An 18,661-nucleotide genomic window follows, 5' to 3' on the forward strand; every position below is an offset into this window, starting at 1 on the left:
CTCTATCCCTTATCCTTATTTTAGCATATACAATAATTGCATATTCAAGAAAACTAACATAGGAATATAAAATAAGTTGACCAAATATTTGGATAAACTGCTGTGCAAAATACTTTTGTCAAAAATTTTTTTTAACTAGGATACCCTTCCAAATTAAGTACTAGTGCGAGTACCAGCACCGCAGGTATTTTTTAAGAGCACCTTGCCTTTGAAGGGCTTAAGTAGAAATATCTAAATGGAATAAATTAGAGTCCTCAATTAAGACCTTTGTATATACGCTCCCATCCAATTGTGCCAAACTCATTAGTAACGCTGTAAATTTGCCAGAAACTCTAAGAAATAAGCAAACACTTTCTTTGGATAACACTGTTGTATTTGGGACTGCACCATATGGCTCATGTTCTGGCAACAAGCTACTACTTACATCAAAGGCAACACATCCCAAACTTTTACGACTGTCCCTAAGTGATCTAAATAGAACCACAAATGTGTACAAGCACCCTGGCTGGGAAGATTCTTAATGAATTATGCCAAAAAAGAGTAAAGTCAAATTTGAAAATCTGACCATAACAACGAAGCACTGAGATACTTATCAGCTTCATCAGGAAATGTCTTTATCCAGCTTATAATTTATAGAGATTTTGATATTGCACCCATTCAATTAAAGCTTATCAAAACTAAGGCAATGCATCCCCACTCCCTGGATTTTAAATTCATTCTGGGTGACTCAACGGATTGAGAGAAATTGAAAACATCTTTCAAAAGCTCCCTCCGAAAAGCAGTTATGTCATACTTCAATGAAAACAAAATCAGTGAGATATCAATTGATATCCTCAGGCAAATTTAACACATTTTAGCATTACAAAAAGTTGTTTTCTACTAGATTGAGGTGTTTCTTTGCTTAGTCAAATACTCTTTGTGTTCAAGACTAAAATCTGACCCAAACCAGGGCAGGCTGCCAAATTTAAGGCAGAAGTTATTCATAGCTTTATGCGTGAAACTGCCAAGTTAATGGGCTTTTCTGTGGATTCTTTCAAGCAAAGGATCCTACCTCATAAATACATTCTAAGTACCAGTTGAAAACAGAATTTAGAGCCCATTTTAATTCTGCATTGGTTTTAGCTTTTACTATATTATTTGAAAACTTATCTAGCTGTTTGAGACAAACTGTTAGTTTGGAACTCTTTGGAAACATGATAGGCAAAAAGAGTATCCTCTCAAAAACGGACTTTTTTTGAATTAGAGTTCTGTTTTTCTGTGACTAGCAATCTTCTCTTTTCCTTTAGATTCTAAAGTTTAGAAAATGCTTTCTTTGGGCACTACTTTCAGTGATGTTGATAACAGAATTTGGACAGTTGAAGGATTCTTGAACTTTTATCTGAAGTGGCACACAAAATGATTTTAATTTTTTTCAAAGATAGCACAACAATTTCATGGCATATTATATTTGAAGATAGACATTACATTTGACTTGGAAGTGAGACTTGACTTAAATTCTGTCCAAATCTAACACATCAAAGTCATTACAATGAAAGTAATAATGACGTAGAATAGGCTTTTACTTCTATGGAGACAAGCTGACATACAGAAACTAGATTAGCATTTTCTTCTTGAACTCGTAACTGTTTTTGTTAGAAAAAAATAATGTCTTTTATTTTCCTGTATACTTGCTTTAAAAAGTTATTAATTCCTCTTTCATAAGAGTTATTAGAAGTCAAAACAATTCAACTAGATAGATTTCTATGCCAAAATACATTTATCTTTGGAAAATAAGATAACAGCTGTAAAAACATTATTAAGAGAATAAAATGCAGTGATCTGAAATATGGGTAACATTCACACATGAAAGTGTAAATATAATAAACAGAGCCATTCAAATACACATTTATAAACAGAATGAAAAGGTACCTAAAATACTATTTTTATATATAAAATTTTCATATTAAAATATTGCTCAATAAATAAGAGGTGATATTATGAATTCCATTTACCTCTTAAATGTTATCTTTAGTAGTTTAGACTAACCTAAGAACTTTGTTAACCTTCTGTTGTTCTGACAGGTGAATTACATTAAACCATGTTTAACAAAGTCACACTCTAACGGTATATTTAAGTAGTCACATGTGGTAAAAGTTAGGGAGGGCTGTTTAGTAATTATGGGAAAAAAGATTTCCCAAATGAACCAAAATGATTAACCCTAGAAGACTAAAGTGTAATGATCTGCTTTATTTGACAAAGATGATAAACACTGCCTTAAGTTTTGCAAATTTAATGACCATAAAATAATTGACCATAACTTTCTTCAGCTTCTTCAAAGTGTGCATGCCCGGCAGGCCAAAAAAACGGCAGGCCATAGGAAGGATGTGTAAGTTTAGAGTTCAGTTGTTTATGGGTAGGTGTGACTTCATTCCTGTTCGTCCCATTTGCAGACACGGTAACTTGGAATAGTTCTTGAGAAGCTGTTCGATGGCAATGTGGCGGACATGGAGCTCTGAGGCCAAAGAATCTTTTTCTTGCACTTGGTGGGCTAACTCTTCAAAAACTTCTGAAAAGATTTAAAAAGTAGTTCCATTTTTAGTACACAGAAAGCTAATCTATGATTTATATTTCAAGTACTTTAAAATGAATGCACTGGGCAAATGTTTGCAATGAAAGTAGTTTGAAATCAAGGAAATGGTTGTGTTTTGATCATCCTAGGAAGTTGTATGCTTTGCATAGCCAACTGGACTACTGTTTTCCTTTTCTCCATCAAATGAAATTTGAGAGTCAAGCAATGACTTAGAGATGCATAGCAGAAATGGCAGTTACAACTACCTCTGAGACACTTTTCTCAATCTGAACAGATCAACAGGTTCAATCAATTTCTAATATGACTTATGGACAGTAAAGTGCCCATTAGTACCCAGGTCTGGAACCCCCCTAAGAGGCTTTGGAATCAGACTACCGGAGTTTTGAATCCTTGTTCCGACTCTCATGAGTCTCAGGCAAGTAACTTAAACTATGTTTTTTTTAAAAAAAAAATTTTATTTATTTATTTATTTGTTTTTGGGTCTTCGTTGCTGCGCGCGGGCTTTCTCTAGGTTCGGTGAGCGCTTCGTTGCAGTGCTCAGGCTTCTCATTGCAGTGGCTTCTCTTGTTGCAGAGTGCGGCTCTAGGCGCACGGGCTTCAGTAGTTGTGGCACATGGGCTTAGCTGCTCCGCGGCATGTGGGATCTTCCCGGACCAGGGCTCGAACCCATGTCCCCTGCAATGGCAGGCGGATTCTTAACCACTGCGCCACCAGGGAAGTCCTAAACTATGTTTTAATTTCTTATACATAACCTCGATAATGAAAGTAAGCACCTCACAGGGTTATTGTGAGTATTAAATAAGATCATACTTGTAAAGTACTTACCGCAGAGTAAGTACTTGATAAATATAAGGTGCTATTATTATTATCTTATTATTCTGAGAGGGTGTGTGGTCAAGAAAGACTACTAGTTTTGGAGTTAAAAAGACAGGGGTTAGAATCCTTAATCTGTTACTGACTGAATGCATGATCTCTGTAAGCAACTAAAGCAACTGTAAGCAACTTAATGTCTCTGAAGCGCAGTTAGTTTCCTCGCCTAAATGGCAATCAATTGTAGGAAGAAAAAAAAACAAAAAACAGTTGGGGAATGTGAACACTGTTTCAGCATCCTATTTGATGATGTTAACAAATTACTAGCCATTTTCTTTTAAAGATGTGATGAGGTTGTGATTGCCTAAAAAATGATGTTATTTTTTTGAGAAAATCCTACACTATTTACGGACAAAACAAAATGTTGTCTGGGATTTGTTTTAAAATAATCCATGCTGGAGGTAGGGATGGGTCGAGGGGAATGGGTGCACGCAGAGATGAAGGAAAATTAGCTACGCTTTTGATTATAGTTGAAACTGGGAGAGATGGGTCAACGGTTCCACTATACTATTCTGATTACTTTTGTGTTTGGAAAATTTAATAATAATTAAAAAAAACAGGGCCAATACCACCTGCCTAAAAGAACTGCTAAGGAGCACACCTGCACAGTGCCTGGCACAATAGTAGGTAGTCAAAAACATGTTAGTAAGAGGTAGAGATTAAGTTGTTGTCTCCGTTTTCACCTAAAAAAGAACCTATTTCACCTGCAGTTCATAAAGAAGAATAAGAAGAATTCTTTTTGCTCTGGAAACTCTAACAGGTTCTAATCCCATAATTTAAATGCAGATGAAGCTAACGGGATTTTTCTGTATCAAAATTTGCACATGTAAAAAGCACTGACACTGAGTCTTTACCCTGTATTTGTTGTCGGAGCTCTGCATTCAGTTGCTTTACCTCACCAAGAGTCATCAAATTCACTGAAACATGAAAATATATTCATTATTACCATGACAACCTGGGAAAAGAAGTTATCTACACCACCAACACAATATCCTATTTAAAAGAAATATTTGCACTTATCTTCCCACATAACATTCGGCAGGGCCCCAAGATTCATTCATTAACTCCTGAAGTGTTGAGTTTTCAAGTTCTGACCACAACCCACAGTTAGAAACATTTCACTCCCAGTCTACCTCCACCTGTAATAAAAGGTTCACTGAAAAATTCTTAGCATTAGGTCCAGTGGATTCTGATATTTCTCATTCTGTTTCAGTTTTTAAAAAGTGCTAGTTACTACCCATCAAGTTGATTTTGCTTAAGCACTACATGCTTCATGATGTGTAGCTTGAAAAACACTAAAGTGCTGTGGAAATAGTTTGAAAAATCAATTTGTCTACCTAGCTATATAACCTTAGATAATTCATGTGTAGAATCATGGAGTTTTATAAAAATATACCCAAGGGCCCTTCTAGCCTAAGATCACTTGATTTTAAGTCAATTAAAATTATCTTAGCTCCTATGAGTTTTTGAAGAAATATATGCAGACTGAATCAGTCACTTTTTCCAAGTGCACACATTACCTTTGGCCTTTAGTGAAATGTCAGATTTCTGCTTTTGAAATGCCACCCCCAATTAGTCTTGTAGGGATTAGCAATGTGGCAGTGTGTGTTTGTCAATGGTTGAGGCTGTACTTCTAAACTATATGAACCCTGAACTTTCCAATTCACAGTTGTTGATTCCATTCCGTTAATAATTTAAAATGGCAATACAAATGATGGGACTGCAGAATTCCAATGGTTTAGGACATACTAAGGAATATTCCAAAGAAATGACGAAGAGTTTTAAGACATCTCATTTTTGCTAGGGTGAACCTGTCATTTAAATACTGTATTTACCAAATCTATAATATCACAGCAAAATTCTTGACACATCACATCTATAAAACATAAAAAAACCCAACAGAACTCCAACCTTTACCTTTTCTTCCTATTTTTACTTACATTCTTCTCTGCTGTAATGTGGATGCTGGGTATGGACATTAGCCTCTGGATTAGAGACTGTCTCTTCTTTCTTCTGTTCCTGGTTGTGACTCTGAGGCCACAATTCACTATTGTGGCATAAAGTGGCACCTGAATCTTGTAACACAGCAAGCCCAAAGTCCGTATTTTCCCTCTGTTCCAATATTCTTTGTGTACAGTTTGAGAGGCCACCTGCATTTCCATCTATCCACTTTGCAGAATACTTTGGTACTTGGGAGTCAAACTGTGGGAGTAACTTTTTATCTGGCTTATGCCTGAAATTAAACAGGTGATGCTGGGGATTTTTAGAACATTCGGAATCTGAATCCAGATCCTTATTTTGTGCATATTGTACAATCCAGTTTATCTTCTTACTCAAAATGGTTTTAACTTCTTCGTAAGTACTTTTTGAAAGCTTAGATCGAGGACAATCCTGGTTTGCAATCAAATGGTATTTTTCAAAGCAGTCTTTATGGCCCCTTAATGATTTGGTGTGCAAGAGATTAGATTTTGGTATTCCTAAAGAAAAAAAAGAAACAGAAGACTTGAGACAGTTTTGTTTTTTATAAGGTGCATTAAGAAATACAAATCTTAGTAAAACACAGTCACTGATAATTTGTAAATCAGAGGAAAAATGCTGAAGAATATTGGTATCAATATAAAATACAGCCTAATAATTTATGCTTCAATTTAACTATTCAGTAAATTCTGACTAGCAGAAATATTAAATTCTTATGAATAGTAAAGACTTTCTAAGGGCTTAATGATTCAATTTCAACCTCAGCCCAGAGGCATGTTGTTGCATAATATTTAAAAATTCTACTGAACCAGCAGTTTACATTTACAGAATCTTGGCCTTGATATTATAGTGCTTTCTTCACTAATCCTCCTGAAGTACACACTTGCAAAAAATTTCTGTTATAGGCTCAGTAACAGAAATGCTTGACAATTTTTTTCCCAACAAAAAAACACAGTAAATCATGAACTTAAGTTATTAGTTATGTTTTTACTGGGGAAAGATAAACCAGAACCAGAAAAATACACATTAATAAAAGCCTCAAAAAGTCGATGGAACTGTTTAATTTTTTGAGTAAGAAAAGCATCTAAAATGTTTTCACATGTTTGATACTTATTAAAACTTTATCAAGATAATTTTATCTCTAGAAGAAATGCATTACACACAATTATTACTCATATAGCAACACATTCAGTCTACCAAAATACAATAGCCAGTATAATTCTTCAACTCACAAGTGTTCATTAGGCACCATAAATAATGGAAATATTCGTATTACATGTTTATATTTCCCAACTTTTTAGTACGGCTTAAGCATACTATCTCAATTGCTTTTTAAAATACAGAATACCTTTTCAAATACACAGCACACTTCGAAATATAGAATACATTCATACGTTTTCATAAGTTCAAACCATTTAAGGTCAAACAGCAGTGCTTTTATACTGAAACTGAAAACTGGAACTGAAAATTAATGCCTGCCATAATTAAGCAGTCTAAATCTGCTTAGCTTTGAAAACAGTAAGTGGAGAGCCACTCAGGTGCTAGGTTAAAAAAAATGTTTTAGCCGACTCGTCAGAAAAAATTACATTCTGTATTCACCCCTTGTTTTAAAAATTGAAGTCGTAACAATTTTATTAACTGAACTGCAAACGCTGGCTAATACTAAGATAATGAAGTATTTGTACTTTTTTTTAAAAAATTTATTTATTTATTTATTGGCTGTGTTGGGTCTTCGTTTCTGTGCGAGGGCTTTCTCTAGTTGCGGCAAGTGGGGGCCACTCTTCATCGCGGTGCGCGGGCCTCTCACTGTCGCGGCCTCTCTTGTTGCGGAGCACAGGCTCCAGACGCACAGGCTCAGCAGTTGTGGCTCACGGGCCTAGTTGCTCCGTGGCATGTGGGATCCTCCCAGACCAGGGCTCGAACCCGTGAACCCTGCATTGGCAGGCAGACTCTCAACCACTGCGCCACCAGGGAAGCCCCGAAGTATTTGTACTTTAACGGCATTAAATCAGGTATAAAAGTGCTTGTGAATACTAATTTGTTCCAAAATGACATAACATCAGCCAATGGTGGGTCCTGCTAAGACTGCCAAAACCAGTGCTAACTGGGCTGTCAGTTCCCTCACAAGTAAGCTATGGGGCGCACCTCCTAAACACTAACAGTTTAAGCAGACGAGAGCCAACGACTCTCACCAGGTAAATTCAACTATCTCAGCCTTGTTTCTTCCACTGAGTATAAAAACTTAAACAGAATTTCATACACGTTTTATTTACCCCTTTGGTACTTGTACTGCAACTGTGTGTGTATATATTTTTTACCAGTTATTGTCTGGTTGGGTCCAATTTCCAGCAGAATTAAAATATTTAAGCGCAAAACCTCACAGCTGTATTTCAAAACCTGGTAAATTAACATAAAAAGGAAGTTCACAAACCTTGATTAGAATGAAAATATTAAATGTATTGTTATTATGCATGTTTCTTATCATAAATAAGACAAAAAGGTAGTTAGTATCAATTATAAACAAAATAAGAAATACCTCCATTCTGCTGTTTGATTCTAATACTTACTGCTAGGCAGAGAGAACCTGATAGCTTGCTTACTTTACTAACTTTGGAAGATTCATCAAAGAGCTTCCTTACTCTTTATAAACTCTCCTAGGGCTCACTGCCCTAAGATGAGGCAGACGGCTAGCCAATCCCTGAAACAGTAAACAGTCTCATTCTCACTCGGTCCACCGCCACAGCACCAATCATGTAGCAATGATTTAGCTGAATCTGAACACTGTAAATTGTTTCTCCTTTACTATGTATGAAAGGAAATCCTTCAGCATATAAAAAGGGTTCTAAACTAGGCTACAGAAAGGCATTATTTTTTGCTGTTATATTTTGTTTTTTTTGGGTTTTTAAAATTCTATTTGGAATGTTCAGAAATTGTATTAAAAAAAGATAAAAAATTATATGAAACAACAAATTTCCTGATGTACCCCAGAGCTTCAACAACAAATCAATATAATAGATGTTTATTTGAAGAATAATGTGGGCTTTTAAAGATATTTTTACCCAACGTTGCTTCTTAGTAATTCATGTAATATAACTTTTTGTCCTCCAGAAATAATTTTTTAACTTTTACTTAAATCCCCAAATGAATGCTTGGAACCCAGTAAGCACATGATTATATGCATATTGGTAATCTGCTGAGATAAACAGCAAGTCAGAAAACTACAATATTCAATTTACTGTGAAAATACATAAATGTAAAATAAATTTCCGATTCAGACACTCAGGTGAAAAATCCCCTATAAAAGACATAAAAAAAGTCATGGCAGGAAGAGTTCTGAATGTGGGAAATATTTCTACTTAGATGTCCCATAGGCTCAAACCCAATCCTCTTCCTGAGTCTGGTACCACCACCTGCTCAAGGAAGAAACCTGGGTGTCCTCTTTGACAGTTCTTCCCTGCACCCCCATCCCAGATGTTTCACTGTCCATCTTAACAGATTTTGTTCCCCCTGAAGTCTAGCAGTACAGCATATTAAAGCCTCCTTCACTCCATTACTACTCCCACTACATTATCTGGGTCTTCCTCACCATCCCGTCTAGTTCTCACTTCCGGTAAAGAAGGCTTTTCTAACCAGTAACGTCTGAGTTGATCACAGCAGATTTTACAATTGCTTCTTCACTGGCCTTTACCTCCTGCTAGAAGGTCAGTTCTGTGAGAAAGGGGACCATCTGTTTTATATGCATCCTTATTGTCCTAGTGCCTGGCACGTAGCGAACACTCAAGAAAAATGAAATGAATAAAGGAAAATTAAAATTATATTAAAAAACAAACCTAAAACTTATTACCAGTTATTATTTGAGGTCTACTGCCATGAAGTTTTGCCCATCCTAGCAAGGTAACTAGGATGTGCAGATAGGCCAGGCTCTCAGAAGTTAAAGGCATCTTCCAGTGAAGTTACTCCTATGTTTATAGTTTAACGTGCCATTAGTCCCAAGAACTAATGGGTGGCACTGATACAGAAATGGCATTCCTGTGGCATCATTCAATCTGCCAAACAAAATCAGGAACTTCTACTCAATTACATATTTTTATTAGAAATGTACATATAGTGAATATACAAGAAGGCTATTTTATGTAAACTGTAGCTCATTCATCAGATCTGTACCTGTAAGTTCTTTAGCTCACTAAACATTTAAAACTTGAATCAGTTTTAAAGTTCAATTTGAAAATGTTTGTCTTATAAACATAGTTTAAAATATCCCATGCAGTAGCAGAAGAAACAAAAAATTTAATACACGGACTACTTCGTATACTTGAACAAATTACTTTTTAATCTAGAAAAGAATGTGAGTAGCCCACTTAATTTGTATCAGCAATATAGGTGTAATTGTATGAACTCCTGAAGTGATTTTGTTTTTTCCACTTTATCAGTTAGAATATAAGAGAAACAACCACTGCTATTATCAGAGATCCCAGTGAGTTTCCCAACTGACCTTACAATTTTAATTGCATTTACAAGTGTAAACAGCTCTGAGCACCATTTATTTCTTCAGCAGCTTTTGAAAGGGAATGAATCTAAATGCAATTAAATAAGTTGATACTTTTGAGAAACTGAGTTATAAGTAATTTCCAAACCAGTTAACAAAAATTGCACTAAAACTTCCTTACTAATAAAAATTCTGAGGGCCAATATAATTGACATCTTAACTATCATAAAATCTTTAAAACATATCACAAAGATGTCCATGTAACTCTGTGTCTTGAGTTCATGATTATTAGAGAACCAAGACCTTACTTGGCAACTATAATTGCTAATATTTTTAAAAAGTATGTACTAGTTTCTTCTGGATAGAGGCTGTTTAGAAATTTATATAGGCAGTGCATTTCTTTTTTATTTATTTATTTATTTTTGGCTCTGTTGGGTCTTTGTTGGTGCGCGTGGGCTTTCTCTAGTTGCGGCGAGCGGGGGCTACTCTTTGTTGTGGTGCGAAGTCTTCTCATTGCAGTGGCTTCTCTCGTTGCTGAGCACGGGCTCTAGGCACGTGGGCTCAGTAGTTGTGGCACACGGTCTTAGTTGCTCCGCAGCATGTGGGATCTTCCTGTACCAGGGCTCGAACCCGTGTCCCCTGCATTGGCAGGCAGATTCTTAACCACTGCGCCACCAGGGAAGCCCCTAGGCAGTAGTTTCTGTATGAACAGTGGTATTTTAAAAAGTTAAGCTGTTTCTATTCAATAGTTTTCTTTTTAAAGTCTTCCCACTTTCATTTCTGATTTTGTTACACCATTCTCACATACTTTGAAAACCCTCCCACTAACCCATCTGGCATGCTATCCCCATTTTTATTCTTTAAATTCTTCTTTAGGATCAATTTGCTTTAAGAAAACTCGGTTAAACTCATAAAAGAGCAAGAGCCACTCAAATGTAGATCTTCCTGTCTACCTATCACTGTCACCCTTTTAAAATAAAGATATTTCCATGCATATATTTAATATGCCTATTGTAGTAACATAATTTTTCCTCTCACAGGATGATACTCCAAATGGCACTAAAAAATAGCCACAAAACCCAAAACACTTAAGAGTTCTATGACATGTCCCATTACCTTCTGCTTTTACCCCCAGCCTCTTGAAGAAGATCTTATTTATGATTTGGTGGTAATTAGGTAAGCTAAGCAATCTTTCCCTGATGGTTCCCTAGCTGGTCCTGTCAAACGGTACCATCTCTCAGCCGACTACACTGATGCTACATGCCTTTTATTTCACACGTTCTCAAATGTCATATCATCTGACTGACTGCCTCATGCATGTTTACTCTCTGTCAGTTAGCCTTCCTTCTGAATTTGACTACTATATTTCATTTCTCAAAGGACTGGCTTCATATAATTTGGTATTCCATAGGTAGAGCAAATAAAATACAACCAATATTTGGATGTAAAGCTGTAATACATGTTACCATATCAGTAGGAGACTGGAAAGCTCTAAGGGAGTAAGCACTTCGACTTTTACTACAAACTTAAAAGAACCAGAATTAGAGAACTGGCAGTATTCGTTTTCCAAATGGTGGGTTTGTGTGTTCTTTCTTAATTTTTAAATAAGACAAGATAATTTAGTTATGATTTAAGTTCCAGGTTGTTAACAGGCTGTGAAGAAATTTTAAGCACACTGCCTTTAGACATGACCAACGTTTGTGCAACCATTCACGCAGTACTGCTTCAAAATCTTTTTTATGGAGGCTCACATTTTGCCCAGAGTAAAGACTTTTCCAAGAGTTAAGGTGTTTTCTTTTTATGATGATCTTATCTTGGTTGCTAGGAAAGGGAGAACAAGCACCTGCATGTTTACGTGTTGCCCATATTAAGCCATGTTTATGTGCTTCTTTAAGTAAGTGTTAATTGTAAAGATGGAGGGAGAGCTAAACTTTGTTGTACTACGAATGGAAGGACTGAGCTGCTACGCCTTTGTTTTTGAGGATCAGGTTCCCATTTCTGATAAAAGGACTAGAGGAAAAGTTCTGTAAGTAGAGGTGGCACACCCACAGCCTGCAGTCTGGATCCGTACTGCAGCAAGTTAAGTTTAGCCTACAAGTGTTTTTTTTAAAAAAAAGATTCACTTACAATTTTCAATTTCTTGGTTTCTCTTAAAAACAAAATCAGAAGATCTGACAGCAACTGGCTAGTAATGAGAAGCAGCTACTGCCTGAAAACTGGGTAAGTGCTCTCCAGTTCAAACAGTCCTTATCCTTCCTTTCGTGAGTGTGCAGGTACTTGTGACCTAGCAAGCTCCGTGGCCATGTTGGTTAGTGACTCTCATACTATACTCAGACTCTGTGATGACAAAGGCCTGGATTGCTTCTGTGTAAATAATGGCTGTCCCAATGATGCTTTGACACTCAAAGCGACCAGGCTACTCTGCATCTGATGATCAAGCAGCAGCCAAGCCATGATTCAAGAAGAGTTATTACGATTATATCTACCGCCAGTCACACACGCAGTGGGAGGATGCTCAGGCTGTCTATCCCGTCACTGACAAAAGGCAGATCAGCCCGAAGGTGGGAAGGCGAGGATGGATAGTTGGAGCACCTACTTCCTTCCTGAAACCCACAATAGGACAGGCTTCTACCTCTTGGAAAATTTTACCAGTTGTCCTATGTGCCTTAGTGAGTACTATGATAAACAGTGCTCCTTTCCCCACCCCCTCATGCCACTTACAGTCTGCCGTATTCAAATACCCAACATAGTGTTTAAAAGTAATAGGTAATTGCTTATGTCCGCATTGGAAGCAGATGGAATTACTGGCAACCGTACTAAGCCGATATACAGATGGGTTCAGCAACTTGCTTCTTCCACATTTTGAGAATCACTGCCTTAAAGAAAGACATACCAACAGGTGGTCTTTAGACAGCATATTTCTGCTTAGGAGATGTTTATGCCATTTTAAAATTTTTGTGTGTGCTAAGAGGATTAAGCAGTTGGTCAAAGCAGCTTAATCCAATAAAGGAATTATAAGGGCAAATTTCAATCAGCAAAGTGTTCAGAGAGATGATGTTAAAAGATAAATCTCAACCTCAAATAACCAAGGTAGCCACAGTAGAACTGAGTTCTTGTATTGATGGATGTATAAACTGCAAATGATTTGTCAAAAAGAAAACCTTTCTCAGTGAATTTTACTTTTTCATTATAATGGTTGGGAAATTGGGGAAACACACCTACATGACAACTGTTTATTACTAACAGGGTACAAAAAAATAACAATCCACACTCAATTCTGGTTTCAAACTTAGCTACCTGTTTTAACGAGAAAGGTCCAATAGAACTCTCTGTGAAGATGGACACGTTCTCCATCTGTGCTATACAATACGATAGCCACTAGTTACATGTGGCTACTGAGCCTTTGATATGTAGCTAGTATGACCCAGGAACTAAAGTTTTAACTTTAATTAACTTAAATTTAAATAACCAAATTGTGGTTAGGTTACCATATTGGACAGGGCAGCTTGTCCATAGGTAATTGATGAAGTAAAAGGGTACTGGAAAAAAATATGAATGGAAGCTATCCATGGTCAGGATACTAAGCTCACAGCAGCACAGAATATAAAAAGCTAAAATTGTTTTTCTAGCACATTAAAATATATTATATTTAGACTATAATTTTTAAGTGGCACAAAGAATTAAAAGTTATATTATAAAAAATTATAAGTCAATAATCCAGTTGACCCAAGTAGCCCTCTACTTGTTCCATTTTTCTCCTAAATAAAACTTCCCTAAAAATAGGCAAGGTTAAAAAGATACACATTACCTAAACAAAAGACAGTCTGGAAAAAAGGCTTTCATAGTAACACCGGATGAAAGAGGATAAACCATTAAGACAAAGGAAATTTATGGGTTCAAAAGCAAGAAATGTGATAGCCATATGCACTCTGCCCTTTATCTCCTGAACTGCCTGCCATCTGCCCAGTTAAGGTTTTGACTGATTTATTTTCTTACAAATAAGAAAAACAAAATGAAAAGCTGTCCTGCAGCTATTTATAAAACATCTGTTTTGCATCTCAACTTCTCTGCTTATATTTGAATCACTGTTCCTGAAATTCTAGTTGACTATTCCTTATATAAATGCTTTATAGCAGTATCTATTAATTAGAGATTTACTAGCAAGTGAATTTGAAGGCATTTATAATTCAATTACTACTATAGGTAGTAAATGGTAAAAATTAAGACTGATGGGAAACAATCACTACTATTCACCAACCATTTGATTAGAAAAACTAAAGATTAAAAAAAGGTGATACCTGATGAATCATACTGCAAAATATTAAAAAAAAATTGTGACTATGTATTATAATTGAATCATAGCAATTCTAGAGTAAAAAGAACTTTGATTAGAACAAAGGGTTTGGAGAACTAGTGTACAATAAAATCATTCCATGATGAAACAAAGTTTTAAAAACTATGGTCCAATGCAATGCAACCTTTTACAAAAATATCAGCATAGTAGAATTTTACCTATTGACACGAAAAAGATGTTTCTGATATATTAAATTAAAAGACTGGTTATAAATAGTATATATAGCCTGATTTCATTTTTTAAACACAATTTACCACGCACACATGCATACTCTACTGCAGAAAATAATTCAGAAAAACAATGTACCAAAAATATTAAGAGATTATTGGTAGATGGGTGGGATTATAAATCTTAAAATTCTTCTTGCTTCCTGTATTTTGATTTTTCTGTAATAGGCATAGTTTGCTTTTTTAATGGGAAAAAAGATTTTATTATGGGAGAAAGAAAATCTTTTCTCATTTTAAATAGTGAAAATTTAAAACATTAAAAAAAATGCCCATAAAGAAACATTTTGGTTTGGGAAAGGAAATAGTGTTCCTTAGTCCGAGACAAATTAGGTTTTGTACTGTATGTTTCAATGAACTAAGTAAAACAAAATATTTACAACTGAAATGGTAAAATACACATACCTAAAATATACCAATATTCTGAATTTTTTTTTTTAAACTGAGAGTTTCCTTAGGCTAACAATGTATCTATCAAAGGATAACCTTCAAATGAAAGAAGTCCCCCTCCCCCAAAGTAAGATTATAACGACAGTACAGTTTTATCTGGCAATCCTTGTTGGAGGCCCGGAAGGCTTCAAAGGGAGTGAGGGAAAAAGACACTGATACATGAACAGAATTCATACTGTTGAAAGACACTGTGGGGAAAGGATTGGCTGGGCAGCTCCTATGTGAATGAAATTATGGCAGCTAGAGCAGAAAAATCTACTGAAAGCCAAATCATAAAAAGGTAAACTCAGGATAAAGTCAAACCTCCTCAATGTACATAAAGAAATGAATTATTTTGGCAATGGAGGAGTTGTTCAATATACAAACAAATCATAGTAATCTTTTCAGTAGAATTTCATCTTTTCAGATGAGATGAAAACAAAACCCTTCTATATTTCAATTTAAATCAACACGAACATTTGCATCACATACTATATTTACCAAAGAGCTCCTACATTCATCGTCTTTCTGTGATCCTCGCAGCAGCACTGTGAACATAGGCAACAGTGTAATTTATCATCACCTCTATTTAATACATGTACTCCAAAAGTTAAGCAGTTGCATACTAGGAGGAAGAAGTCAATGGTTCAAGACAGAGGGAACTAGATAAACAAAAGTGTGCAAGTGAGAAAGAAATGGAGGAAAAGAGAGGAAGGGAGAGAGAGCATGCACAAATGATTGGCTTGTAGAGTGCCTTTGAAGGGTAACGAAAGATCAAGGTAGACAGTTAAGCAGATACCTGGTCATGAAATGTCCTACGTGTCATGTTAGGGAGTTAACAGCCTAACCAGAAGAAAATAGTAAGGAATCGAAGAGTTCTAGGAAAATGAACAGCATGATCAGATTTGCATTTTAAAGACCTTTCTGGTGATACTGAGAGAGAACTAGGGGTGTGCGGTAGTGATGGGGAAAGGGGGATAAAGTCTATGAAACTGATTAAGTGGGTCTTGAAGTAGTATTGGTGAGAAGGAATAAAGGCCTGGTCAAAGGTGTAGCAGTGGGAATGAAAAGTCAGGAACAGATTGGGGACAATCAACAGGACTCAGGGACAGACTGCATGGAGAGGGTGGGTGGGAGGGAAGCAGTGAGGGAACAGGGTAGGGTTGCTGCAAGGCCACAGGCCAATTTGCCTTTGAGAACTGAAAAACCATCCCTGCCAGGGTGCATGGCTTGAAAAGCAGAGCTTAGCTAAGATTTCAGCCGTAATTCACCACTGCATCTACACAACTTTATATGGACAGTCCTGAAGAAACTGGAACCATTCATTCGCTAAGGGCAGTTTTTCAAAGTTTGGTCCTGAAACCACCTGCATAAGAGTTGGCTGGGATTCTTATTAAAATGCAAATTCCTAGACTCAACTGTAGACCTACTGAAACAAAATTTCTGGGGTGTAGGGCCTGGAATTCCATGTGAACCAAAGATGAAGGAAATAAAAATGCATGTGTATATGGAAATAAGGAGAGAAATTTAGTTTGAGAAACTTAAATTCAAGACAGCTGTAGAATATCTATCTAAATGGAGAGGTCCAGCAGGTGGTTGGATATATATTGATAGGTCTGGTGCTTAAAAGACAGATTTGGCCTGTGATATGTTTGTGGAGTTCCATTAGCTTACAGAGGTATAGCTGAAGCCAATGCAGTGAAAGAAACAGATGAGTGCAATATGAGAAAAAAAGAAAGACAAGGACAGAATTCAATGAAACACTAGTATTTCAGGGACCTGTAATAAGCAGTGACCCTAGGAAGAAAAGAGGGCAGAAATAAGAGGCCCGAGATATTTTATCACAGAACCCAGGGAGCTGAGTGTTTCAAAAAAGAGGGAAATGTTAAATGTCAGATTTTGAAAACGGCAGGAACATGAACCTATTTATTGTGTTGATAACTAGGAAGTCACTGGTGAAAGCAAAGGAGGTATGCCCGTTACAGGGGCACGGAAGATTAATTTGGGAGGAGAGACAGAGGGAGACAATGCATGAACACCGCTCTTTCAAGAACTATGGCTTAAGGGAAAGAGAGGAAAGCTTTTTCCCTTGATTTTTTCTTTTTTTTAAACATGGGCGACATGAGCATTTCTGCCATTCTAATCATCTTTTTGGTCAATCTGCCAGGTTACGACAGAGAAGATAACTGTAGGTAGGCAAGATGATGTGTCAGTATACGATAAAACAAATGAAGGAGAGGATAAATGAATGAAGAGTGGGTGGTAGAAAAGAGAGACAGAATGTAAGAAGCATGAAATTAAATTGTTCTGTAATTAGTCTCTACTGAGAATTGTGATATTTTCTTTCCGCAGATACTTATGACTACTGCTTCATTTGGTTAGTAAATACACTGGTAATCTAAGGCTGAGTTTTCTGGAGAACTGTCTGATTTACTATATAGGAATTATATTTTATTATATTGTATTTATTCTACTTTGTAGTAGAAATATAGCCAAATTGTTGATTGACATTGAATTGAAACTTGATTGTTGATATATTGAAATTTGGTCAAGATTATGAAGGATACTTTAATACTAAATAACAGAAATGTGCTCAGGGCAAATACTAGGAACAGTGTTAGTGAGGAAGTAGTAAGAATACAAAACCTTTAAAATCTTTCCCAACACTTAAAGATACTAAAGATCCTCTTTAATATTTGAAGATAAAAATATAGAAGTATGAATAAAAGAGGACTTCATGTTAATTTTGAAACACTTCCCCTCCAATAACAACAAACTTCAACATGTGAACTCTGTTTTCAAAACAGACTAGGAATTATCATTCACTAAATTCATTGTAGATATTATTCCACCAGTTATCATGAGTTTTAGATATTAAAGATGTCATTTAAGTATATCTGTATAACACTTTAGAGGTTGGAAGGCGTTTTTACTGTCTATTAAATTTAATCTCCACATTATATAGGAAATAAACACTAAGTGTGAATTTTAAATAAGGTAATACATGGAAAAATGTATCAGCGATTGAATTTATTCTTCATAAAAGGCAAATAATCCTATATCGCCTTCCAGTGTACCATATAACTTATTCTAATGTCTTTGCCGTCCTCTCATGTAAGCTTCACAAGTTTATGTTTGTTTTGTTAACTGCCTTATCCTTAGCTACCAGAACAATTTCTGGCACACAGCAGTTGCTCAATTAATATTTACTTAATCAATGTGTATAAAAATTGCTATGAACATAGCTTTAACTCTGAGATTCAGATTTTGATGGGTACACACAAGCCATTATTTTGCCTTACTGTTATACAGTTGAGACAGTAATGCCAAAAAGCTAACAGAAATAGATACACTAGTTTAAAATTTTTTGTAAATAAACAGACACTGTTCCCCTTTATTACAAACTATAAATCCAAGCCTCAGTGTTTAATGGGTTTATTCCCCTTTTCTAAATCCTAATGTGTGCCAAACTGGATTAGAATAATTTAAATCCACTCTAACTAGAACTATAGTTGATAACATTTTGATAATTCTGCAATGTTACTTAGCCACTTTGATTTCAATCATTTATATATTTTGCATGTAACACCTTATCTGAAATTCACAATGTTAATATCCTTTATAATATGGAGATTAAATTTAAGATGCTGTAAAAGCACCTTTGAACATCTACAGTGCCTTATAAAGTTATGTTGTCTTACCACCTGTTTCTTCCCTCTCTTTCTGGAAAAGTGTTCCAGGCGACTACCGGG

The 18,661-nt window shown here is 35.9% G+C and overlaps 1 protein-coding gene across 1 annotated transcript in view; it reads right to left on the bottom strand.

Annotated features, from left to right (window-relative positions):
- Nucleotides 1-598: 598 nt before the first annotated feature.
- Nucleotides 599-18,661, bottom strand: part of C4H21orf91 (chromosome 4 C21orf91 homolog) — a 28,470-nt gene continuing 10,407 nt past the window's right edge. The window contains exons 3-5 of the mRNA XM_036851503.1: nucleotides 5,380-5,916; nucleotides 4,294-4,356; nucleotides 599-2,545 (exon numbers count right to left, since the gene is read on the bottom strand). Coding sequence (XP_036707398.1) covers nucleotides 2,379-2,545; nucleotides 4,294-4,356; nucleotides 5,380-5,916 — 767 coding nt within the window. The 3' untranslated portion in view covers nucleotides 599-2,378. The remainder of the gene's footprint in view (nucleotides 2,546-4,293; nucleotides 4,357-5,379; nucleotides 5,917-18,661) is intronic.

This window comes from Balaenoptera musculus, chromosome 4 (assembly GCF_009873245.2).
Source record: "Balaenoptera musculus isolate JJ_BM4_2016_0621 chromosome 4, mBalMus1.pri.v3, whole genome shotgun sequence".
Lineage (NCBI taxonomy): Eukaryota > Metazoa > Chordata > Mammalia > Artiodactyla > Balaenopteridae > Balaenoptera > Balaenoptera musculus.